At 37.1% G+C, this 26,834-nt stretch overlaps 1 protein-coding gene across 1 annotated transcript; it reads left to right on the top strand.

Annotated features, from left to right (window-relative positions):
• Positions 1 to 25,489, top strand: LOC141406176 (cyclic GMP-AMP synthase-like receptor). The gene is made up of 3 exons (XM_073991368.1): positions 1 to 49; positions 24,060 to 24,775; positions 24,843 to 25,489. Exons 1-3 carry the CDS (start codon positions 1 to 3, stop codon positions 25,275 to 25,277), a joined length of 1,200 nt encoding a protein of 399 aa, XP_073847469.1. The 3' UTR covers positions 25,278 to 25,489.
• The last annotated feature ends 1,345 nt before the right edge of the window (positions 25,490 to 26,834 follow it).

Here is a 26,834-nt window from a genome sequence, read left to right as displayed (position 1 = left end):
ATGGAGGACTGTCGCAAGCAGCAGCATTATTATTATCGACAAACAAATTGTAAGTATCGAATTTGGCGTACGGTGAAGATCTGGTCGCTAATGGGAGGATTTGCTGGATCTAAAACCGCATTGGTATTGATATAATTTTCATTTTGTTTTTTTTTTTTTTTTAACTAAATATAATTTTTCATGGATGGATCATAGGATACACATTTTTTCATTTCATTTATTCATCAATTGTAATATAAAAAAGCCAACATGGCCAATAACTTATATTATCTTACTACAATATCCAAACACCAAGAACTTAGAAGTAAATAATTAAAATTAAATATACAGTGCTGCTCAAAACATTTGCAACTCAGATGCCTATATCACATTCAATCTATTTTTAGGGACATTTTGAGTTTAGAAATATGTTTGTTTTTGTTATTTGATTTTTTATTGACCATATTTTCAAGATTTAAAAATCATTATCCAGTTATGAACACTTATGTTTAAAAAATGTTTGAAATATCGGAGGACCACATGTTTTAGCCTGCTCAAAACATTTGCAACTCCGTGGTACGAATATCTATTAGTTCATTTTTGACCAGTTTTTTGTATTGATTGGCATCAAATTGATTTTAATCAGAAGAAGGGGGCAAAAAGCTTTCATGGGGAGTACTTTTATCCCACATATGTTTACTTTTGATAGACAAGTATGCCGAAAACAAGACATGTCCAATTTTTTAAGAAAAACTTAAATTACGACCAGAAATTTTTATCAACGCTTTGCTAAAATGGTAATTTTTGAAAATTCTGAATCCAACGAGGTCCAAAACTAAACATAGGAACACCACAATATCTAAAACAGAGCTGGATACCGCGTAAAAAGCACTAAAATCGCCATAAAATGGGAAGAAGATGCGAGGACAACAACATCTACTGCAGGGGATGATCAAAAAATTATACGAATTATTAAGCAGATCTCTCAGAGGTCATCAACAGATGTTTAAAATAGACTTGACACCGATAAATCTATACAAACACCTCCGATACATACCAAAGACACCGGTATACCAAAATAGGCAAATTTTGGGAAAACAGTAATTTCCGGGAAAAATGGAATTTTTCAGAGAAATTATTCAAAAGATGTGTGGTTATATTTTTGGAGTAGTGAAATCGAGCAGTTCTCCTCGATATAAATCAATATTTAAGTTATATGGCTTGAAAAAGATTGATTGATCACCAGAACTAAAGATAATAGAATTTGTCCCCTTATACGAAAAAGTTGTCCCAAAATGTAGAAGGTGTTTTATATTGCCCTGGAGGTATTTTTATGGACAGAAATGGTACAGGATACATGAGGTCGAGATATTTATCAGATCCAAGAACTAACCGGACAGGTAGCATGTTAAAATCTCACCATGTACACTCCAGAATTGTCGTATAACAGAATGTTTTGGCATAATACGGCTTCTAAACGTATATATAACCACGTAAAACTAGTAATTTTTTGAAAATATGCTTAAGTTCTTATCGGACGCAATCAGCTATAGTAATCTAAATTCATATAGGAGGTTCCGGGACTCTAATCTGGACTCTAGACTATTAAATATCGAATAAAACCTTGGTATTTAACAATTATCCTTAGAGCGCAGGATTCCAAAAGATATATTAACTTATTTGATTGTCTAAGTCTGGAGTTTCCCCCATTGGCTTAACTTCATCACTTTCCTCTTTGCAGAGAAAAATGTTTACAAAACGCACTGACAGCTTGCAAAATTTTTACTGATCGCTACCAATATCATGATTTCATCCCGGCGAAGGGAATTATCAATTGGCTTTTCAGTTTTTGAAATGATGATTTTTTTAGTGAAAACCTGAATTAGTTAACTGGTTTCCTTTACGATGTCTCCAGATAATAATTAAAATGTTTGATTCACAATGTATTATCAAAACAAAAATAATTTCTTCAGATTTTGAATAAAATGATCTAGTTGCACATGTTTTGAGCAGAACCAAAAGTGAGTTCGAGCTTTGTTTTGTATATTTTTTTGTAAAATAAGTGAAATTTTTGCAAATTAATTTTTAAATCTTTAAAAAGGATTCAATAAACAATCAATCTACAAAAATATTGGCATTTCAAATCCACAAACTACCTCAGAACTATATAAAATATGAACTAGTCATTCCAGTTGCAAATGTTTTGAGCAGCACTGTATATATAAATACATAAATAAAATATATACATAAATACTATGCATTCTATGATTAATGACTATCAAAGGAATTCATTGAAATACAAATATAAATAGACTCCCTATTCATAGCCACTAACCACTGCACTTCACTTAACAAATGTTAAGAAAAGTGGAGGGGAGATGAGCAAGGGACGTCCATACACAATAAATGCTATGTTTCACTCAATCACTAGAGTGAACATAGTTTTTTACATTTTATTTACATTTACATTTTAGCGAGGGCTTCAACCCAGCTCCCTCTCTCTAATCCCGCTAATAACTTTGACGTAAACTCATTTCACATCTGAAAATAAATATCCATTAATAACATAATATCCATTAATAATATAAAAATATCCATTAATAATATCCATTATTATTAATTAATATCTATTAATATCCAAATCCTCAGTATAATCCGTAAAAGCAAACCTCGCAAAGTGGAACTGGAGATGAATCACCACTCAAAGTTTTTTTTTTTGTCAAATTTCTAGCACAATCATCCCTACACTTTGCAAACCACAACTCGGATCCAGGCCATAATATCCTGATGTTGATCATATTGCGTCTCTCCGAGTAATTATTGAGATTTTTGTCCACTTCAAAAAAAAACTTTTGTTCGCCTATATTATCAAAAACAAGTAAAAAAGTATCAGTCGGCTTTGCCGACAGAGATATACCCTCAGCCTGGTTATATTAAAACAATTTTTTTCCGAAATACGTATGTATTTAGGGGGTTTTAAAAATTTTGGGCGTTTGAAGCGAAAAAAACTGTTGATTAGGATTAAAGAGCAGATACTAAATGGAATGGATCTACATTGACCGTTATAAAAGTGGATCTCCAGCCACAACATATGGTGCCATAGGGGTTTTTTACACTCTTCGGGCTGTTTGCTCGAGAAGTATGGACTTGCCCCTAAAAAAACTTTTACCACCGTAATTAAGGCAGCGAATGCAAGTTGCTTCAACAAAAAATAAAGTGATTCGAGAGCATGTCTTAAAGTGAACTTATCCAAAATTTTGTGTGGGAGGTACCGGATGGAATGGACACAAATATAGTCCATATTTGAACAAGACCTATATCTGGTATATATATTAGGATGTGTAAGGTATAGACCAATTCGGCTACTCCCTTCAATAGTTACCATACGAACAATTTTGGATAAAATATTACTAAGGCCATATTTTGTACCGAATCGGCAGATCCGTTCGAGAGTTATCCAACACTACACACGGTGTCATAGGGGTATTTGCATCCTTCAGGCTATTTTCTCAGGAAGTATGAACTTGCCCCTAATGAGACATGTACCGTCGTAAGCGGGGCAGTGAATACAAGTTGCTATAACAAAAATCAAATTGATTCGAGAACAGGTCCTAAACTGAACTTTTCCGAAATTTTGTGTAGGAGGTACCCGAAGGAGTGGACCGATATAATCTATATTCGAACTTGATGTATGCCTAGAGGTATTATTATGCAAAGTTTGGTTCAATTCGGTTACTCCCTTCGAGAGTTATCGTGCGCACAAGTTTTGCGACAATTTTTGAACATTTGTGGGGGAGGTACCTGAAGGAGTGGACCTATATGGCCCATCTTCGAACTTAAATCAAATCTGGACAAAATAGTTGGATACCCAAAATTTGAACCGAAATGATTGATCCGTTCAAGAGTTATCGTGCGCACTAGCCAGACAGACAGACGGACGGACGGACATTGCTAGATCTACTCAAAATTGTCTGAAACGGATATCGTACAAACATACTTGGGGTCTAAAACCATTATTTCGATGAGGCACATTTTTGGTCGTATCAAAGTGTAAATACCCTCTTTAGCCTAAAGGCTGAGGGTATAAATATGGGGAGCTCCTCTACGAAGGTACTTGGCATTTTAATTAAAATAAAATTTAAATTAATATTAAGTTTTATTTGTATACCCTCAGCCTTTAGGCTAGAAAGGGTAAATACACTTTCATACGGGCAAAATGTGCCTCATCGAAATAATGACAATTTTTGAACATTTGTGGGGGAGGTACCTGAAGGAGTGGACCTATATGGCCCATCTTCGAACTTAAATCAAATCTGGACAAAATATTTGGATACCCAAAATTTGAACCGAAATGATTGATCCGTTCAAGAGTTATCGTGCGCACTAGCCAGACAGACAGACGGACGGACGGACATTGCTAGATCTACTCAAAATTGTCTGAAACGGATATCGTACAAACATACTTGGGGTCTAAAACCATTATTTCGATGAGGCACATTTTTGGTCGTATCAAAGTGTAAATACCCTCTTTAGCCTAAAGGCTGAGGGTATAAATATGGGGAGCTCCTCTACGAAGGTACTTGGCATTTTAATTAAAATAAAATTTAAATTAATATTAAGTTTTATTTGTATACCCTCAGCCTTTAGGCTAGAAAGGGTAAATACACTTTCATACGGGCAAAATGTGCCTCATCGAAATAATGGTTTTAGACCCCAAGTATGTTTGGGCGAAATGTGTTTCGGACAATTTGGAGTTGATTTAGCAATGTCCGTACGTCTGTCGATCTGTCTGGCTGGCTGGTTCGCACTATCGAACGGATGAACCGATTCGGTTCAAATTTTGGCTTTCGTAATATTTTGTCCAAACTTAGTTTAAGTTCGAAGATGAGCTGTATCGGTCCACTCCTTCTGGTACCTCCCCCACAAAAGTTCGAAAATGTTCGGAAAATTTGTGCGCACGATAACTCTTGAAGGGAGTAACCGATTTGATCCACACTTTGCACACCGTGAAACTTCTACCAGACTTAGATGAGGTTTCAATATGGACTCAATCGGCCCACTCCTTCGGGTACCACCTCCCCCACAAAATTTCGGAAAAGTTCAGTTTAGGACCTGCTCTCGAATCGCTTTGATTTTTGTTGCATCAACTTGTATTCACTTCCCCCCATACGACGGTACCAGTCTCATCAGGGGCAAGTCCATACTTCCTGAGAAAATGGCCGGAAAGGTGCATAAAGCCCCTATGACACCTTGTGTAGTGGTTGGAGCGCAAGATAACTCTCGAACGGATCTGTCGATTCGGTCCAAAATTTGGCCTTCGTAATATTTTATCAAAACATAGTTTAAATTCAAAGATGGGCTATATCGGTCCACTCCTTCAGGTACCTCTCCCACAAAAGTTCAAAATGTTCGGAAAAATTGTGCGCACGATAACTCTTGAAGGGAGTGACCGATGTAATCCATACTTTGCACATCCTAATATATCTACCAGATATAGATCAGGTTCGAATATGGATTGTATTTGTCCACTCCTTCGGGTACCTCCCACACAAAATTTCGGTTAAGTTCACTTTAAGACCTGCTCTCTAATCACTTTGATTTTTGTTGAAGCAATTTGCATTCGCTACCTCCATTACGACGGTAAAAGTTTTTTCAGGGGCAAGTCCATATTTCTTGGGAAAACAGCCCGAAATGTGTAAAAACCCCCTATGACACCATATCGACGCCTCCACACAATATTATGCTAAGTCGACTTAGCATGTTTTCAAGTTCTTTACATTTTTATATTTAACGTCCTTTAACTTAAATTCTGTCAAATTTTGGTAATAATCGGACAATCCGAACAGAAGTTATAAACAAATATTTACGTAGCATAGTACTGAAGTTCAAAAAAATTTCCAAACTTTTAGAGCTTGTCCTGCAAAACTCACTGTTCAGAATTTGCAAACTATGATTTGGAGGTGTCGAACGTCCTTTAACTTAAATTCTGTCAAATTTTGGTAATGATCGGTCAATCCGAACAGAAGGTATAAACAAATATTGACTTAGCATAGTACTGAAGTTCAAAAAAATTTCCACGCTTTGAGAGCTTCTCCTGCAAAACTCACTTTTTAGACTTAGCATACTATTATTTGGAGGTGTCGATATGTGGCGGTCGGAGAACACGATAACTCTCGAACTGTACAACCGATTTGGTCCAACATTTTGTCTTCGTCATATTATATCCAAACTTAGTTTCATGGGCAATACCGGTCCACAACTTTCGGGGTACTTCTCCCCAATATTTAAAAAATGTAACTAAAATGCTAGGACGATATCACTTGAATGGGGCAACCAATTTGGTCCAAACTATGGATCTCCTAATATTTTATCAAAATTTAGTTTAACTTCTAAAACTACAAAAATTCAACATTTGTGTCTTAGTGCAGTTAATTCCTAATCCACATTTTTGTCGGCAAGTTCAAATGTCCAAAAAGGGCCACAAAATTCTGAAGAGATCTTAAATACATTCGATCTGTCCGGAGGTAAAAGTTTCGCTTCACATTGTCTGAGGGTATATATCTGTCGGCAAAGCCGACTGACACTTTTTTACTTGTTAAATTGCAAATATGCGCTTTTATGGAAATTAGCTCAAAATTATTATTAAATTTGATACGAGTTCAATGGATATGGAATTGTGCTTTACATATCATCAACAGGGTCCGTTTTTGGAGTTGTTTGTGACTTCTTTCAGAATGCGACCTTCGATGTCACTGTGGCCTCGACGAATTTTTCATGGGACAATATCGGAACCAATAAATATTGTGCCAGGTCTTCGATTGGAATGCATTTGCATCCCGCTTTGCATGTTGTGATAGGTGAGTTACTCTTGTCAAGTGTAGCAAACAGAGGTATTCATCTTTGTCACCCCGTAAACGTGGAGTACGTAAATGATTTAACGTATCCTGGCGACATTACACTGATCTCCTTCTTCCAAAGTCACATCCTTCTTTAGGTTGAAAAAGTCAAGGGGAATTTCTGTTCAGAATGACCCCTAATAACTTGAAAACCAATGCTAAAAATGCAACAAAAGTTCCAATATTCAACTCCAGCGTAAAATCCACACTTGTTTACGGGTGTGAACGAAGCATGGCTCAAATCCACCAGAGGATCAAATAAACAGCAACCTTTTATTAAAAATAAAAATGGAGAAGGATTAGCGGAATTCTCTACATAAACATAAGGGTAGACCCCACAAGGCACTCGTCGTTATAGAAGATGGTTCAAAGGTTCTTTGCGGTAAGGTTGAACTAATAAAATAAAGTCTGTTAACGAGAACTTTAGCTGATTTCAAAGTCGAAACAATGGCTAATACTGGTAATAATTGTGAGAAAATTTATACGTCACTATGCGCATTTTAACCGACGCTAAAGCAATAAATAATAATAGAAAACACAAGATCCGATAATAAGGTAGGTGTGTGCTCGCTCCTCTTACCTGATGTATACAACTTTTCAACATTACGCTATAGGTCTTCAACCACATGTCGCCAGAATTCCAAACAATCGACTACCAAGGCAACGAGTTTTGGAAACCCGACCTTCTGTATGAGAAACAGAGCAAGTACATATACACGGTGCTCTTGAAACAATTTTAAATGGAAGGTGCTTACACCTTGGAAGTTTTTGCGGATTCTGAAACTACAATGTTCATACATGAGAAAAATCAAAAAACAAAAAAAATCGCCGGAGCGCTTTTGAAATAAATCGCGATTTAAGTTGACATTTTTAGGGGTTGTTTAGGTTTTCACGATTTTGCTTAGAAACCGCAAGTCCTATCAAAATAGGACTAAAGAAAATGTTGTAGCTATGAAAATTCTCTACAAGATCGGCCTTTGTGGTATTTTCGTAGTTTTTACCATTTTTGAGATATGTAAGTTCAAATTGGGACAATGCACTGACTGTATCGCCCCCTTATAAAACAAAGCCATGAAGGGTGCGCCTTAACTAAGTTTTGATGAAAACCGCTTACACAGGGAAAGTTTTTGTGAATTCTGAAACAGCAGTGTTCATAGATGAGAAAAATCCAAAAACAAGAAAAAATCGCTGTAGGGATTTTTAAATAAACCGCGGTCAAAATTCACATTTCTGGGTGTTTTTTAGGTTTTCACGACTTTGCTTGGAAACCGCAAGTCCAATCGAAATGGAGCTAAAGAAAATGTTGTAGCTGTGAAAATTCTCTAGAGGATTGACCTTACCATTTGTTCCCAGCATGTACCATTTTTGAGATAAAGAAGCTCAGTTTATCGGGTATGTGATGGAAAACGATTCGACTCGTTTTGCCATAAATCGAAATCGTATATCTCCAATTTTGGTGAGTATTTAAATGAAACTGAAAATGGATTTTAAAAATATTATTCAAATAAGGGGCGTTTGCGAAGCAAAACTATATATATCATCAACGGCACTCCGATTATATACCATTTCGATTCTGCAAATCGAGTCGATTCGGTTTTCATCACATACCCGTATATTTTAGGTTTTTTTTTGTTAGGGTTTCGCGATTTTGCTTGAATACGGTAAGTCTTATCGATATGGGACCTGAGAAAATCTTAAAGCAGTGAAAATTCTCTACAAGACTGACTTAAGTAACTTATCCTAAGTTGTAACATTTTTTTAGATATATAAGTTTAAGTTGGGAATTTGCAGTCATGACATTGTTTTATAAGGGGGCAATACAGAATTGAACTGAATTTGAATTGTCCCAATTTGAAATTCTATATCTCAAAAACGGTAAAACCGACGAGAATACTATAAAGGTCAATCCTGTAGAGAATTTTCATAGCTACAACATTTTCTTTAGTCACATTTTGGTAGGACTTGCGGTTTTTAAGCAAAATCGTGAAAACCTAAACAACCCCTAAAAATGTCAACTTTAATCGCGATTTATTTAAAAAGCGCTCCGGCGATTTTTTTGTTTTTTGATTTTTCTCATCTATAAACATTGTAGTTTCAGAATCCGCAAAAAATTCCGAGGTGTAAGCACCTTCCATTTAAAATTGTTTCAAGAGCACCGTGTATAAGGTAAAGTTGGATGGATACAGGTAAGAACACATTAACAGAAGGTATTATAGAGTCCCCAACAGCCAATGCCAAGGCTCAAGATAGGGCAAATTGGAGAAGTCTTTGCAAAAAAATGTCTAGTCTGCAAGGTAAAAGAGGTTTGGAATAGGTATGTACCTGCACGGAAGAATCAGTTTAATGTTTTTCCTTTTGGCAGAATTTTCGGGGTTCATTACTTACATAGCTGGCCCATTACAGAACATTTGTTCCATAGGCCGAACTAAGAAAAGATCTCCAATTCTCTCTGTTTTGTGCTTCGCTTTTTGGAATACCGCGCCTTGTCAGCTCTTCATCCACTTGTTTGCGCCATCTATTCTTTGGCCTGCCAATTCTGCGTGCACCGCCATGTGTCTCGAATTTATACGCCTTTTTAGCGGGTTCATCATCGCTCATTCTTATTATATGGCCTAGCCAACGCAATCGCTGCATCTCGATACGTTTAACTATGTTGATGTCATTGTATAGCAGATACAGCTCGTGGTTCAACGACGTCGATATTCACCGTCAACGCAGATCGGTCCGTAGATCTTTCGAAGAATTTTTCTCTCAAACACGCCAAGCACTGCCTTATCTGCTTGGGCAAGTACCCAGGCTTCGGAACCATACATCAGCACGGGTAGTATCAGTGTTTTGTAAAGCGTTATTTTTGTTTGACGAGTTGTGGCTTTGTTTTTAAACTGCTTACTTAAGCCAAAGTAGCATCTGTTGGCCAATACAATTCTTCTTTTTATTTCACAACTGATGTCGTTTGTTGTGTTTACGGCGGTGCCGAGGTATACGAAGTCTTTTACTACCTCAAAATTATAGGAACCAACTTCAACAGTCGGTCCGAGCTCAATGGACGCATTGCGCGTCGACACCATCAGCTTGGTCTTCTCGCCGTTTACCGCCAGACTCACTTTAGCAGATTCTCCTTCGACCTTCATAAAGGTATCGGTTACTTGTTTTACTGATCGTCCCATGATGTCTATATCATCAGCATAAGCAAGTAACATGTGGCTATTGGTGTAGATTGTGCCACTTCTTTTGACGTTTGCCTCTCGTATAACCTTTTCTAGCAGGATGTTGAAAAAGGTCTCACGAAAGGCTGTCTCCTTGCCTGAAACCTCTTTTGGTACAAAACTCTTCGGAGAGGTTCTTTCCAAATTCAGACATGGCTTGGAATACCTTTGAACGCAGCGGGCTGTCGAAGGCTGCTTTATAATCGACAAAAAGGTGGTAGGTGTCGATCTGCATCTCTTGGGTCTTCTGCAGGATTTGCCGCAGGGTAAATATCTGGTCAATGGTGGACTTGCCAGGTCTAAAGCCGCATTGGTATGGTCCAATTATCTCGTTGACCATAGGCTTTAGTCGTTCGCAAAATATCCCTGACACGATCTTGTAGGCAATAGGGAGTAGACTTATGCCCCTATAGTTAGAGCATACAGTCTTATCTCCTTTCTTGTGGACGGGACATAGGATGCTCAGGTTCCAATCGTCGGGTACGCGTTCTTCCTGCCAGATGGTGCTAACTAGCTGATGCATACACCTTATCAGCGTGTCGCCTCCGGTTTTGAACAGCTCGGCTGGTAAGCCATCGGCTCCTGCTGCCTTATTATTCTTCAGCCGATTTACTGCTGTCTTTACCTCATCTTGGCTCGGCGGTATACATTCAATACCATCTTCTGGGATTGGGACTGTGGTATCTTCGTCGTCTTCGCTGCTATTGGATACCAACAGTTTTGAAAAATGTTCTTTCCATATCCTGAGTACACTATCTGTATCAGTTACCAAATTATCTTGCTGGTCTCTACCGGAGGATGTGCCAGTTCCAAAGCCATCAGTTTGATGTTTCACTCTTTGGTAGAATTTTCGGACTTCATTCTGGCTCCTGTACATCTCGATTTTTTCACACTCCCGCTTTTCCATTTCTCTCTTTTTCTTGCGAAAAATAAAACGTTTCTCCTCTCTCCTTTTCTCCCTGTATCTCTCTCGTGAGCTACGCGTTGCTACGGATTGTAAAGTAGCCCTATATGCCGCATTTTTCTCTTCGGTGGCAGCACGACACTCCTGATCATACCATGGATTTCTTGGTGGAGGTCTCTGGTATCCAAGTATGGATTTCGCGGCTGTTTGCATGGAGTGGGCAATGCTTTGCCATTGTCCTGATATTTTATCGGGACGAGGACTGCTTTGATTAAGCAGTTGGAGAAGTTGAGTGGAATATGCTGTGTCTATCTGTTGTGATTGCAGCTTATCGATGTCCAACTTCCGTGTTGTGTCTTTTCGCACTTTGTTTGCTACGTTTAATCTGGTACGTACCTTTGTTGCATCAAGGTAGTGGTCCGAGTCTATGTTTGCACCTCGGAACGATCGTACATCCAACACGCTTGATGCATGTCTTCACAACATGATCAATTTGATTTCTTGTTTTCTGATCTGGAGACAGCCAGGTGCCCTTATGAATATCGATATGCTTAAATCTGGTACTGCTAACTACCATATTTTTTGCAGCTGCAAAGTCTATCAGCCTCATACCATTGTCAGATGTTTCACTGTGGAGACTGAATTTCCCGACTATTGGGCCAAAGATATTCTCCTTTCCAATTTTGGCATTAAAATCGCCTAGAATGATTTTAATGTCATGGACAGGGCAACGGTCATATGTTTCTTCTAAGCGCTCGTAAAATATATCTTTGGTCCGTTCGTCCTTTTCTGCAGTGGGAGCATGAGCGCAAATAAAGCTGATGTTGAAGAATTTAGCTTTTATTCGAATTGCAGCAAGTCTTTCATTCACTGGGGTGAAGCTGGATACCAGATGTTTTAGTCTCCGCCTAACTACAAATCCGCAACAAAACTCATGCTTTACGTCATGGCAGCTATAATACAGTGCGTCACCTTTAGGTGTTGTTGTGACGCCTTTCCCGTTCCATCGTATTTCCTGTACGGCAGTAATGTCGGCCTTGTACTTTTCAAGTACATCTGCCAATGCGTAAACTGCACCTTCTCTATAAAGAGTGCGAACATTCTAGGTGCAGATTCGCAGATCATGGTCCTTAAAACGTTTGCGGGGTTCGTCAACTTTAGAGGGGTTTTATTTTTCTTTTCTTTCGTTTTATCATAGTAGGCTGTTTTTGCTAGGGTAGGGTTACTAACCCGACGACCAAACCCAAGTTTTTAACGTTCTTATGGGTGAACGTGCGGCACATGTTAGCTCACTACCTTTAGCGGGTGTTAAAGTCAGTTCCCCAGGTGGCACCATAGGGAGGTCAGTGTCCACTTGAGATGAAAGAGGAACCAAGATAAATCCTGGGCTTTGCCTTGTTAAAGCCGGTCAGGACCGTTGCTTGGTATCTTCCATCCCCTACGTCACCCTTTCGGGGTTCATTATGCCACCTATATCTCGATTTGGTCACACAATCATGTCTATACCCTCATCCTATAGGCCAACTGTAGGATACAATGAATTATGTACCCCATCGAAATAATGGTTTTAGACCCCACATCACATAGCTCGATTTTTCATTCACGAGCAAATACTCGATCGAATCGAATGTCGTAATTAGGCCCCTGTTTGGACGAAATCCGTTTAACATAATATGGAGTCGATTTAGCCATGTACTTCGGCCCGTCTATCTGTCTGATGGCTTCGCACGATAAGTCTCGAACGAATTAACCGATTTGGTCCAAATTTTGTCCATCGCAGATCGGTCCCCACAAAAATAAAAAAAATGGCTAAAATGGTACGTCCGATTGCTCTCGAAGGAAGTATCCGATTTGGTCCATACAATGCACTTGGTAATATTTCTACCAGACATAGAACAGGTTCTAACCTAGACTATATAGGTCCACTCCTCCGAGTACCTCCCACACAAAATTTTTTTGCTAAAATGCATTTGTGAAATTTAGGCTGACATCCGAAACGTCAGTTTCTTTCTACAAATGTCTTTAGCATCCTATTCCCTATCACAGTTATAACAGAAATAATCCAAAGTATTTTATCCCAAAACGTCGCTGTTTTGCGCATTTTAAACGCAGAATACGCTCAAAATAGCCATCAGGTAGAAAATGATACATTAGGTGTTAGATTTTGCCACTCCCTGTGCATTTAAAAAAAAAACCTTTTTACAAAGCAAGAGCAATAACTGAAACAATAAATTTTTGTAGCGTCTCGGAAGTCAGCCTTATTGTAGCATTTTGTCCACGCGGCTCAATATAACGACATATTTTTCCGGGGGCAAATCCATTCTTCCTGAAACAATGGCCCCCAAAAGCTCTAAGAACCCCTAACGGGATCAACTTAAATGAATGATGAGCATCAGATTGAGTATCAGATTCTACCGAAAAATTACTTCCAAACCTACATCAAGATCCAAAAAGGATCTATATAGAATAACATCTCGAGGATCGTTTGGAAATTTCTATTGAAAGTTTTTTTTGTGACCCTCTTTATAATAATAACTAGCAAATGCCCGCTACTTCGTATGCGGAAAGGAAACGAAATATATATAAACAATATTTAATACCGGAATGGTGAATACTGCAGATTCTGTTGTACTAAGACCTATTTTTATTACCAATATTTTTTTCGATTGTAGTCAGAATTTACAAAAAAAATCTGCCGTATCGCATCCCTACACAACTACCATTTGTGGCATGAAGGGCTAGAAAACTTCTTTACAAAAAATTGTAGTTAATGTGCACGGGTAAGTCAACCATATATAACGGAAAATTTTTTGGAGGCATTTCAATTTAGGATTTTTTAATAGCAGGGGGTAAATACCTTCTAGTTAACAAAATTGTCGCATTGGACCACGTTTTCAAATTTACATACCAAAGCGGTCACAACAATAAACATTTTTTGAAAAGATACTTCACGTTTGACTACTTAATCTCAGTACATTATTTAGAATCTCCTTGGCGTTAACATCAAATCAATGGAACAATATTCAGTACAATTTTTCAAACTCAGAACTTTGTCTCAAATTTTAGATTGACCTTCATAACAAATATTTTTCCATTTCGTATTTTTTGTACAAATAGGTACCCAACTTTTCGTACACATAGGTAAACGTTTCAAAAATTACTTCAACATATATCCTAATCCTAATTCACTTTTCCAGTCTTACCAGTTCCCCTGAAACCCATTTGAGGACTATTTAGTAGTTTTTGTATAAATAAGTACGAATTTTCAAAACGTCCTTCCTACCTCTACTCTAAACACCAATTGCTACCCTAATACCGAATTTCAAAATTCCAGTTCTACCCTTTACAAAATCACAAATTGTACAAAATTCTATACCATATAGCAACTACCAAAAGGTACCAAATGTTGTACCATTTAGCACTTTTTGTGCACGATTTTCCAAAATGTATTTTCATATCTCAGCTATATCCGTTCACCTAAACTCAAATTATAGCGAATGTAGTTCCATTTAGCACTTTTCCATAAGTACGAATTTCCAAAACTACGTCAATCCTACACTCCAACAATAATCTGTTCACGCAAATACAAATTATAGCGAATTTCGTACCATTTAGTACTACTTCGTGCACATTAGTACGATTTTCCAAAGCTACCTCTATATCTCAATTCTATATTCCAACAGTAATCTTAATTCCAAATTTCAGGATTCCAGCTCTTCAAATCCAAATCATACTAAACTCACTACCATTTACGACTTTTCGACCTTTGGCACATCTTTCTTACTCTTCATCAGTGACCCCCATTCCAAATTTCAGGATTCCAGCTCTATTCGTTCACCCAAACCCAAATTGTACTAAATTTAGTACCATTTAGTATTTTTCATGCACTTATAGTTCAAATTTCTAAAAACCTCTCTTTGTTACTCTCCATCAGTGACCCTCATTAGAAAATTCAGGATTCCAGCTCAATCTATTCACCCAAATCCAAATTGTACTAAATTTAGTACCATTTAAAACTTTTCATGCACTTATAGTTCGAATTTCCAAAAACCTTTCTTTGTTACTCTCCACCAGTGACCCTAATTTCAAATTTCAGGATTCTAGCTCCATCCGTTCACCCAAATCAAAATTGTACTAAATTTAGTACCATTTAGTACTTTTCGTACCCTTGTAATTCGAATTTCCAAAAACCTTTCTTTTTTACTCTCCATCAGTGACCTTCATTCCAAATTTCAGGATTCCAGCTCTGTTCGTTCACCAAAACCCAAATTGTACTAAATTTAGTACCATTTATTACTTTTTGTAACTTATAGTTCGAATTCCAAAAACCTTTTATTTTTACTCTTCATCAGTGATCCTCATTCGAAATTTTATGATTCCAGCTCTATCCGTTCACCCAAATCCAAATTGTACTAAATTTAGTACCATTTAGTACTTTTCGTGCACATATAGTTCGAATTTCTAAAAACCTTTTTTGTTACTCTCCATCAGTGACCCTCATTACAAATTTCAGGATTCAAGCTCAATCCGTTCACCCAAATCAAAATTGTACTAAATTTAGTACCATTTAGAACCTTTCGTGCAGTTTTAGTTCGAAATTCCAAAAACCTTTCTTTGTAACTCCTCACCAGTGACCCTAATTTCAAATTTCAGGATTCCAGCTCTATCCGTTCACACAAATCCAAATTGTACTAAATTTTGTACCACTTAGTACTGTTCGTACCCTTATAATTCGAATTTACAAAAACCTTTCATTGTTAGTCTTCATCAGTGATCCTCATTCCAAATGTCTGTATTCCAGCTCAATCCCACCCAAATCAAAATTGTACTAAATTTAGTACCATTTAGTATTTTTCGTACCCTTATAGTTCGAATTTCCATAAACCTTTCATTGTTACTCTTCATCAGTGACCCTAATTCCAAATGTTTGTATTCCAGCTCTATCCGTTCATCCAAATCCAAATTGTACTGTATTTAGTAACATTTAGTACTTTTCGTATACTTTTAATTCGAATTTCCAAAAACCTTCCTTTTTTACTCTCCATCAGTGACCTTAATTCCAAATTTCAGGATTCCAGCTCTATTCGTTCACCCAAACCCAAATTGTACTAAATTTAGTACCATTTATTACTTTTCGTACACTTATAGTTCGAGTTCCAAAAACCTTTCATTTTTACTCTTCATCAGTGATCCGCATTCCAAATTTCAGGATTCCAGCCCTATCCGTTCACCCAAATCCAAATTGTACTAAATTTAGTACAATTTAGTACTTTTCGTTCACTTATAGTTCTCCATCAGTGACCCTCATTCCAAATTTCAGGATTCCAGCCCTATCCGTTCACCCAAATCAAAATTGTACTAAATTTAGTACCATTTAGTACTATTCGTGCACTTATAGTTCGAATTTCCAAAAACCTTTTTTGTTACTCTTCATCAGTGACCCTAATTTCAAATTTCAGGATTCCAGCTCTATCCTTTCACACAAATCCAAATTGTACTAAAATTAGTACCATTTAGTACTTTTCGTACCCTTGTAGTTCGAATTTCCAAAAACCCTTTGGTACATCTTTCTAACTCTCCATCAGTGACCCTAATTCCAAATTTCAGAATTCTAGCTCTTACCGTTTGCCTAATACAAAGGGTACCATATTTAGTACCTTTTAGTACTTTTCGTACACTTCTAGGTCGAATTTCCAAAAACCCAGCCTTATCTCACCCCTACACACCAACAGCAACCTACACCCAAAATTTCAACTTTCTAGCTTCAGCGGTTTCGTCTGGGCGTTGATGAATCAGTCAGTCAATCAGTCAGTCAGTCACTCACCTCACTACTCTTTTATATATATAGATTGTTCCATGAACATCCAAGAAAATGTAAGGGTGGGGGAGGCTTCTCTCATATCAATGCACCCCCAAACTAACGTACCATTTTCTCCTATCTTTTACAGGTAGCTGCAGCAATGGAGTTCGTCTGTTCTCTCCAAGTGAATTTGATATACTATTGCTTATTAAATTTCCATTCCCATTGAATGTTAGTCCAGATACATCTCGACCAGGTTTTGTACATTTTAACATGTCCAAAAATTTGCAAGAACTTCGGAACGGTGACAATAATAGGAAATTATATGCAGCACTGAAAACTCTTGTTGATTACAGAACTGGATATCTAAAAAGAACGTTTTTCAAAACCTGGATGTTCGGTATGATTAAAAAGGCTGTAAAATCCTGTAAAAATCTATTATACAAAAGAGGCTATAAGATTACCTACGAAGGACATGCGGTAGCCTTTACTGTATATATTGAGGATCTGAATGATCCTGGGGTCAAAATTTCACTAGATATTGTACCTGCAATACTAATTGGTAATCATTCCGTAACGGAACATCCGAAGCTTAAAAATTTTATCGCAGTTGCAAAAAGAACTACTTATCGTCCACGAAAAACCTATGAAAATACATTTATGTTGGAGAATCCAACCTACGAACGAGACATCCTATTGGATAAAGGATATTTAAAGCCTGCTTTGCGTCTACTCAAATCATTGCGTGACAAGTTAAAATTGTATCGCCTTACAAGCTATTTTATTACAAATGTTTTTTTGTGGGAAGTGGAAATTCAACACACGAATTTTTGGCGTGAGCCCATTGAAGTCATTTTTATTTATGTAAGTGTCAATTTTAAGAAACCACACCAAGCAGATCATATTTCTGATACTTTGGAATTTTTTATTTATTTTTTTTTATTGTATTCCTAGATGTTGGGATGCCTTTGTTATTGCTTTCATTGTGGCCATCTTCCATATTTTTGGAACCACAATTACAATCTTCTGGATACTTTAAAGCCAAATGAAAAAATCTTATACTCGCAGAAATTAAACCAGGCTTATTCGACACTGTGCACGTATAGACATCAACTTAATTTGCCCTATGAACGTGTAGCTTCGCATTTCCACTTATCATGTGAGGATTACTATAACTCGGAAGTTTATTGTGAACAACCACCCATAGTTCCTATTCGAATGCAGAATCATTTCCCAACTGCATCCGGTGGTCGTTATGTTAAACAATATTTTAATATTGGATTAAAAAATGTAGAATATCTTAAAGTATTTTTTCCATAAACAGTTCTATTTTTATACCTATCTAAGTATTTGTATGTCGCCACCATAAATGCCCGAAGACGTAACCGACATGAAAATCGAAATTCGTTTTTTTGACATAATATGATACATAAAGCTAAAATAAAAGCTCTGGCAAAATTTCAAGCTATATGATCGATAATATCCCATATACTCGCCTTCATAAGATAATTATTCCGTAAAACAGTTTTTAATTTTATAACGTTTTTTGCTTCTCCTGTAAAGTTTTGGTTTTGAGGGTTACGTCTTCGGGCATTTATGGTGACGATGTACTCCTCCTATACATACGCATGTGAATTTATGTAATTTTTAAGTTTGATGTTAAGTTTTATAAACAGTTTTATGTTTTTTTTGTGTTCCTATGCATGTGAATTAAAAATGAATAAACTACTTTTTTAAGTTTCTTTTTTGTTAATTACACTCAGTGTCTACACAATTTAATTTCTAAGCTGATGGGAAAAACGCATTGGGAGAAGAGAGTTTTGGATGATAATCATCTGAAAGGTTTGCAACAACGAAACAAGTAGAAAAAAATCAATCGGCTTTGTTGCCGACAGTTAAAAATACTCTGAGGAGGAGCGATTGACCAAAATGTGTAAAATAAATAGTAATAAATTATAACAATAATTAATAAATAATAAAATAAAAAATAACTACCCGTGAGTTTTGCCTTTCTGCCATTTCAACTTAAAGGAGAAAGTGAGAAAACTCACGGGGAGTTGACAATTTGTCGTAGGAGACAGAAGAATTTGTGATCTTAACATATATGAGCTTCGTTCCCGTACTTTTTAATAGTAAAACTCGTATAAGAGAGAGATCTGTAAAAACTTTTTTTCTCACAAAAAAGTTTTTTGAGGTAGTTCGGGAACGGAAAAATGGAAAATACGTCAAAAAACTGGAACAAATGTCAAAGTCGGCGTCCCAGCCAATCAGACGCCGGCATCCATGTTGCTATTTTTTACACGATCAAATTTGTGGAGTAAAAATTTTTTAAAGAGACCGCCATTCAGCGCCATTTTTGTTTAAAGAGAAGTGGACATTTTACAGCTTTTTTGTGTACTGGAACGGTTTTTCGGGTAAAATGTGTAAAAATTGTAAAAACTTTTTAGTTCTGGAACAAAGCTATGGTCTAAAACCAAGTATGTATTATTAGTAATGATGCCGAAGGTATAATAATAGGTACTAATGGAACCCTAAATATTTTTAAACACTCAAAGATATATTAGACACATTTTTATACCCTCAGCCTTTAGGCTAAAGAGGGTATTTACACTTTGATACGACCAAAAATGTGCCTCATCGAAATAATGGTTTTAGACCCCAAGTATGTTTGTACGATATCCGTTTCAGACAATTTTGAGTAGATCTAGAAATGTCCGTCCGTCTGTCTGTCCGTCTGTCTGGCTGGTGCGCACGATAACTCTCGAACGGATCAATCGATTCAGTTCAAATTTTGGGTATCGAAATATTTTGTCCAGATTCGATTTAAGTTCGAAGATGGGCCATAAAGGTCCACTCCTTCAGGTACCTCCCCTACAAATATTCAAAAATGGTCGCAAAACTTGTGCGCACGATAACTCTTGTAGGAAATAACGGATTTGGTCCATACTTTACTCAATCGGCCCACTCCTTCGGGTACCTCCCACACAAAATTTCGGAAAAGTTCAGTTTAGTTTAGTTTAGTTTAGGACCTGGTCTCGAATCGCTTTGATTTTTGTTTACGCAAGTTGTATTCGCTGTCCTCTATACGACGCTGTAAGTTTCATTAGGGGCAAGTCCATACTTCCTGAGAAAATAGCCTGAAAGTTAAAAAAACCCTATGACACCGTGTGTAGTGGTTGGAGCGCAAGATAACTCTCGAACGGATATGCCGATTCGGTCCAAAATTTGGCTTTCGTAATATTTTGTCCAAACTTAGTTCAAAGATGGATTATATCGGTCCACTCCTTCCGGTACCTCCCCCACAAAAGTTCGAAAATGTTCGGAAAATTTGTGCGTACGATAACTCTTGTAGGGAGTAGCCGATTTGGTCCATACTTTGCACATTATGAAATTTCTACCAAACTTAGATGAGGTTCCAATATGGATTCAATCGGTAAACTCCTTCGAGTACCTCCCACACAAAATTTCGGAAAAGTTCAGTTTAGGACCTGCTCTCGAATCGCCTTGGTTTTTTTGTAACATCTTGTATTCACTGTCCCCTATACGAAGGTACAAGTTTCCTCAGGGGAAAGTCCATACTTCCTGAAAGATAGCCTGAAAGTTGAAAAAGAAACCCTATGACACCATGTTTATGGGTGGAAGCGCAAGATAATTCTCGAACGCATATGCCGATTCCGCCCAAAATTTTGACTTCGTAATATTGTTTCCAATACACGCCGTTCGGACTCGGCAATAAAAAGTAGGTCCCATATCATTGAGTCAATATGAATCGGCGTGCACTCATTGATATGAGAGAAGTCTCCCTTGTCCCATCTGGGATGTTTGTGGAACAATTATTATAATATTGTTTCCAAACTTAGTTTAAGTTCGTACATAAGCAATATCGGTCCACTCCTTCAGCTACCTACACCACAAATGTTCAAAAATATTCAGAAAAATTGTGCGCACGATAACTCTTGATGGGAGTGACCGATTTGGTCCATACTTTACACATTCTCATAATATCTACCAGATATAGATCAGGATCGAATATGGAATATGGAGTGGACAAATATCTACTCCATCCCGTACCTCCCACACAAAATTTTGGATAAGTTCACTTTAAGACCTGCTATTAAATCACTTTGATTTTTGTTGAAGCAACTTACATTCGCTGCCTCAATTACGATGGTAAAAGTTGTTTCAGGGGCAAGTCCATACTTCTTGAGAAAACAGCCCGAAGGGTGTCCTTTAAGTACCTTTTCGGCAAAATTTTTGAACTTTAATCTTAATCAACATTTTTTTCGGTTCATACGACCAAAATTTTGAAACCCCCAAAATACATAATTTTTTTTGAGAAAAAAGTGTTTCAATTTGCCCAGGCTGAGGGTATATCTCTGTCGGCAAAGCCGACTGATACTTTCTTACTTGTTATTACCAATATACATTTACAAATATTGAATATATGAGTGGGGAACCTAAATTTTTGTGAATCTGGGTATTCATAAACTAAGGCAATGTTTATACCCTCAGCCTTTAGGCCAGAAATGTTTTAGACCCAAGCCTGTTTTGACGAAATTCGTTCAGACAATTTGGAGTCGATTTAGCCATGTCCGTCCGTCTGGCTGCCTGGCTGGTGCGCACAATAACTCTCGAACGGATGTATCAACCGTTTTGAACCAAAAATTGGGTATCGTTATATTTTGTCCAAGCTTCGTTTTAGTTCGAAGATCTCGGTCCACTCCTACGGCTACCTCCCCCACAAAAGTTTAAAATTTGTCTGTAAATGGTGTGAACGATAACTCTCGAAAGGAGCAATCGATTTGGTGGTCCAAACTTTGCACTCATTCGGATACATACCACTTAAAATTCCGATAAAGTGAAGTTTAAGAGCTTCTCTCGGATCGTTTTGAAAATTGTTTCAGTAAGTTGTCCTTGCGGCTCCCTTTATGACGGTACCCTCAGCATTTATGCTAACGAGGGTATATACACTTTCATACGGGCAAAATGTGCCTCATCGAAATAATGGCTTTAGACCCTATGTATGTTTGGACGAAATGTGTTTCAGACAATTTGATTTAGCCGTGTCGCTGGTGTGCACGATAACTCTCGATGGATCAACCGATTCGGTCCAAAATTTGGCTTTCGTAATATTTTGCCCAAACTTAGTTTAAGTTCGATAATGGGCTATATCGGTCCACTCCTTCTGGTACCACCTCCCCCACAAAAGTTCAAAAATGTTCGGAAAGTTTGTGCGTACGATAACTCTTGAAAGAAGTAACCGATTTGATCCATACTTTGCACATCGTGAAATTTCTACCAGACTTAGATGAGGTTCCAATATGGACTCAATCGGTCCACTCCTTCCGGCACCTCCCACACAAAATTTCGGATAAGTTCAGTTCGCTGTGATTTTTGTTGCAACAACTTGTATTCACTGCCCTTCATACGACGCTACAAGTTTCATCAGGGGCAAGTCTCTACTTCCTGACAAAATAGCTTGAAAGTTGCAAAAAGCCCCTATGACGCCGTGTGCAGTGGTTGGAGCGCAAGATAACTCTCGAACGGATCTGCCGATTCGGTACAAAATTTGGCCTTCGTAATATTTTGTCCAAACATAGTTTAAATTCCAAGATAAGCCATATCGGTCCACTCCTTCAGGTACCTCCCCCCAAAAATGTTCAAAAATGTTCGGAAAAATTGTGCGCACGGTAACTCTTGAAGGGAGTGACCGATGAAATGAATACTTTGCACATCCTAATATAGATCAGGTTCGAATATGGACTACATTTGTCTACTCTTTCTGGAACCTCTCACACAATATTACGTATAAGTTCACTTTAAGACCTGCTCTCGAATCAGTTTGATTTTTGTTGAAGCGATTTGCATTCGCTACCTCCATTACGACGGTAAAAGTTTTTTCAGGGGCAATTCCATATTTCTTGGGAAAACAGCCCGAAAGGTGTAAAAACCCCCCTATGTCACCATATGTGGCGGTCGGAGAGTACGATAACTCTCGAACTGTTCAACCGATTTGGTCCAACATTTGGTCTTCGTCATATTATATCCAAACTTAGTGTCATGGGGCAATACCGGTCCACAACTTCCGGTACTTCTCCCCAATATTTAAAAAATGTCACTAAAATGCTAGGACGATATCACTTGAATGGGGCAACCAATTTGGTCCAAACTTTGGATCTCCTAATATTTTGTCAAAATTTAGTGTAACTTCTAAAATGGCCCATATCGGTCCTCCCTAAGGGTACCTCCCCAACAAAAGTTCAACATTTGTGTCTTAATGCAGTTAATTCCTAATCAACATTTTCGTTGGCATGTTCAAAAGTCCAAAAAGGGCCACAAAATTCTGAAGAGACCTTAAATACATTCGATCTGTCCGTGGGTGAAAGTTTCACTTCACATTGGCTGAGGGTATATATCTGTCGGCAAAACCGACTGACACTGTTTTACTTGTTTTCTAGCGCAAGTCCATACTTCCTGAGATTTTGGCCTAAAAGCTCCAAGAAAAACCCTTGGCGGCACCAACCAAAATGGCAAATCCGTAAGATAATTCTCGCAGGAAGTTTCTGATTGGTGCAGACATATTATTTCTTCCAATCATGTATCAGCTTGGAATATGGACTATTACGGCACACTCCTTCGGGTACCTCCCACACAAAATTGGGCTAAAGTGAAATTTAAGAGCTCCTCTCGCATCGTTTTGATTCTTTTTTTCAGTAGATTGTTCTAGCGGCCCCATTTACAATGGTACATTTTTTCCGGGGTAAGTCAATACTTCCGGAGATAATGGGCCAAAAGTTCCAAAACCCTGCCGTCACATACAAAAAGGCTATGCGCAAGATAAATCTAAGGAGTCGATTATGGATAACCACCCAACTCCAGCTGCGTTGCCCACAGCAAATTTAGTAATAGAATTTTCTATTTCCGCATTAAAATTTATACTTTTTTTTACAAATAAATTAATAGCTGAAGGTTTAGAACACTGATATTGATTGGATTTTACAAAAATGTCCGTCTTTTTGCTCGTCTTAATCGCATGATTTTCTCTTCTGGCAAGGCAACTAAAGTTGAGTTTCTATTCATAATCGACCGCTAAAACTTTTTCAAAAATTTCTTTTAAATTTAGTTTAACGTATTTTAATATTTCGAACTCTTTATGAAGAAGTTTTTTTTTTAATAAAAATATTTTGTTTTGTTTTTCGGTCAATGACTGAGGGTATATCTCCGTCAGCACAACTGATTGATACTTTCTTACTTGTTTCTTCTATCATTTGCAGGTAGCTGCAGCAATGGTGTACGTCTACTATCTCCCACTGAATTTGATGTATTGATGGTTCTTAAATTTCCTTTCCCCTTGGATATTCGTCCAGATAAATCTCGCCCCGGTTTTGTACATTTTAATATGTCCAACTCTATGCAAGAACTTAAGAACTATCAAAACAATACGAAATTATATGCGGCAATGAAAACTCTTGTTGATTACAATACTGGCTATCTAAGAAGATCAAATTTCAAAGCCTGGATGTTCGGTATGATCGAAGCAGCTGTTATATCCTGTGGAAGTTTTTTATACAATAAAGGCTACAAAATTACATACGAAGGACATGCGGTAGCCTATAATTTGTATATTGAGGATATGAATGATTCGAATGTACAAATTTCACTAGATATTGTACCAGCCATACTAATTGGTAATCATTCCGTAACGGAACATCCGAACCTTGGCAATTTTATCGCAGTTGCCAAAAGAGCTGCTTATCATCCACGGAAAACCTATGTAAATACATTTATGTTGGAGAACCCAACCTACGAACGAGATATCCTATTGGATAAAGAGTACTTAAAGCCTGCTTTGCGTCTACTCAAATCATTGCGTGATAAGCTGAAATTGTATCGCCTCACAAGCTATTTTATTACGAATCTTTTCTTGTGGGAAGCGGAAATGAAACCCTTGGAATTTTGGCGCGAGCCCATTGAAATCATTTTTATAGATGTAAGTTTCAATTCTAAGAAAACTCCTTTTTGATATTTTTTGTATTAATTTTTGTGTATATTTTTAGATGTTGGCCAGGCTTTGCGACTGTCTCAATGATGGATATCTTCCATATTTTTGGAACAATGATTGTAATCTTCTGGATACCCTAACGCCAAATGAAAAACAGGAATATTTGCAGAAATTAAACAGTGCTTATTCGACACTAAATTCGTATCTATGTCAACCTTATTTGTCCTATGAATGTGTTGCTTCGCATTTTGACGTACCATCGCAAAATTACTCTGACTCAGAATCCGAAGATGATTCTGAATCCGAAGATGATTCTGAATCCGATGATGATTCCGAATCCGATGATGATTCTGAATTCGATGATGATTCTGAATCCGATGATGATTCTAAACCCCCAGCTTATTATGGTTATAATTATGGTCCACAATATTATCAGCAATATAATTATTATGTACCAAATTTTATGGGTATGAATTTCTATTTTTATTAAACTTAATGTAATTTTTTATAAACAGTTGTATGTTTATACATAAGTATTTGTAGTATGTTCTCTTATACACACACCTTTGAATTAATGTAATTTTTAAGTTGATTAAACATTTTTTGAAAACTATTGAATTTTTATATGTATATTTTTTGTGTTCTTATATATGTATAAGCATGTGAATGAATAAAAGTATGTTTTAAGTTTATTTTTGTTAACTACATAAATGTGTATTTTTTACTGGTGGAGAAAAACACAATGGAAAAAAAGAGTTTTTAGATGGAATGGTCCACGAAAACGAAATAAGTAAAAAAAAGAAACAGTTAAATACTCCCAGCAGGAGTGGTGAACCTTAATGTCTATGAACATATTATAATAATTGTTCCAGAAATATCCCAAAAGGGACAAGGGAGACTTGTCTCGTATCAATCATATCATTTTATCGCCGAGTGTTGTGTCTTATGAAACCGTTTAAAGTTTTTCATGGCTAGAATACTCACATTTCGCCGAAGGATATTTTAGCACGGTTGGAATCTATGATGCCCGGCCTGGAAATCGAACCTGGGCATACAGAGTGCAAGGTAGACGTGCTTATCATTTCACCACGATGGCACCCGTGATTATTATTTTAAAAATAAAATAGCTTTTTCGTTGATGACAAAGAAGTTTTGGAATCGTTTTTTCTGGTCAAAACTCTGTAGCATGTGAATGGATATTTTCATACTTTTTTTGTTCGGCAGATAAGACTTTCAGCTTTTCAAACAAAATAAAAAATAAATAAATAATAATCGGGTATGTTCTGAGATACACTTCGCCTCTCACTTCACGCCTCAAGCATTTTGTTCACCCCATTGTGTGTCTCAGAACATACCCGAATAAAAAAATAAATAAAGTTTGTTTAAAAAATACTACTTGGGTTTTCAAAAAACTCACACAACTCATATAAAATTTGTTCCATGCTGATTTGGAATTTCACCAAAATCATGATACAATAAGAAGGTAGCAGCAACTGCCGTTTTTGGTAACATAAGATGTCAAAATTTGACATAAATTCAATGCAATTGACACATTATGTTACCACCAGCTGGGCTTCAGCTGGGCTGATAATGCTACCTTCTTATTGTATCATGACCAAAATGTAGTACCTGAGGAAAAATAAAATAGTTGACTTCGTATAAACACTACGGTAGGCCGTATCGTCAGTTGCTTTGTGTTGATTAAACTTTGTCAAATACTTCTCACGTTTGCAGTCATTTGCCAAGCAACGGACGATACGAAAGTCGGTCGCACTTTATTAAAACGGTTCTCAAAAACAACCTACTCCAAAAATGACATATTTTCCAAAATTCGGCTACATTTGTCGTTTATAGGAGCACGCCACGCACAAACCTTCTAATATTTTGACCTAATTTGTTGGTTTCGGTAGAAATATTAGACTAAATTAATTAGGTTGTAATGAAGACCACAAAGACTATTCAAAAGTTTACTGCGAGAGGTGTATAAAAGGAAGTGATCCCATTTTGATACCCTCAGCCTTTAGGCTAGAAAGGGTATATACACTTT

Source organism: Musca autumnalis, unplaced genomic scaffold (assembly GCF_047663935.1).
Source record: "Musca autumnalis isolate F117 unplaced genomic scaffold, ASM4766393v1 scaffold_5, whole genome shotgun sequence".
Classification (NCBI taxonomy): Eukaryota; Metazoa; Arthropoda; class Insecta; order Diptera; family Muscidae; genus Musca; species Musca autumnalis.
Note: the sequence above shows the minus strand (reverse complement) of the source record. Positions and strands in the feature narration are given on the sequence as shown.

What these genes read in the sequence shown, in the direction of transcription:
- LOC141406176 (XM_073991368.1), top strand. Translation starts at nt 1, where the DNA reads ATGGAGGACTGTCGCAAGCAGCAGCATTATTATTATCGACAAACAAAT. An exon ending in TTATTATCGACAAACAAATT is followed by an intron (nt 50 to 24,059) that starts GTAAGTATCGAA and finishes TATCATTTGCAG; the next exon opens with GTAGCTGCAGCAATGGTGTA. An exon ending in TTGAAATCATTTTTATAGAT is followed by an intron (nt 24,776 to 24,842) that starts GTAAGTTTCAAT and finishes GTATATTTTTAG; the next exon opens with ATGTTGGCCAGGCTTTGCGA.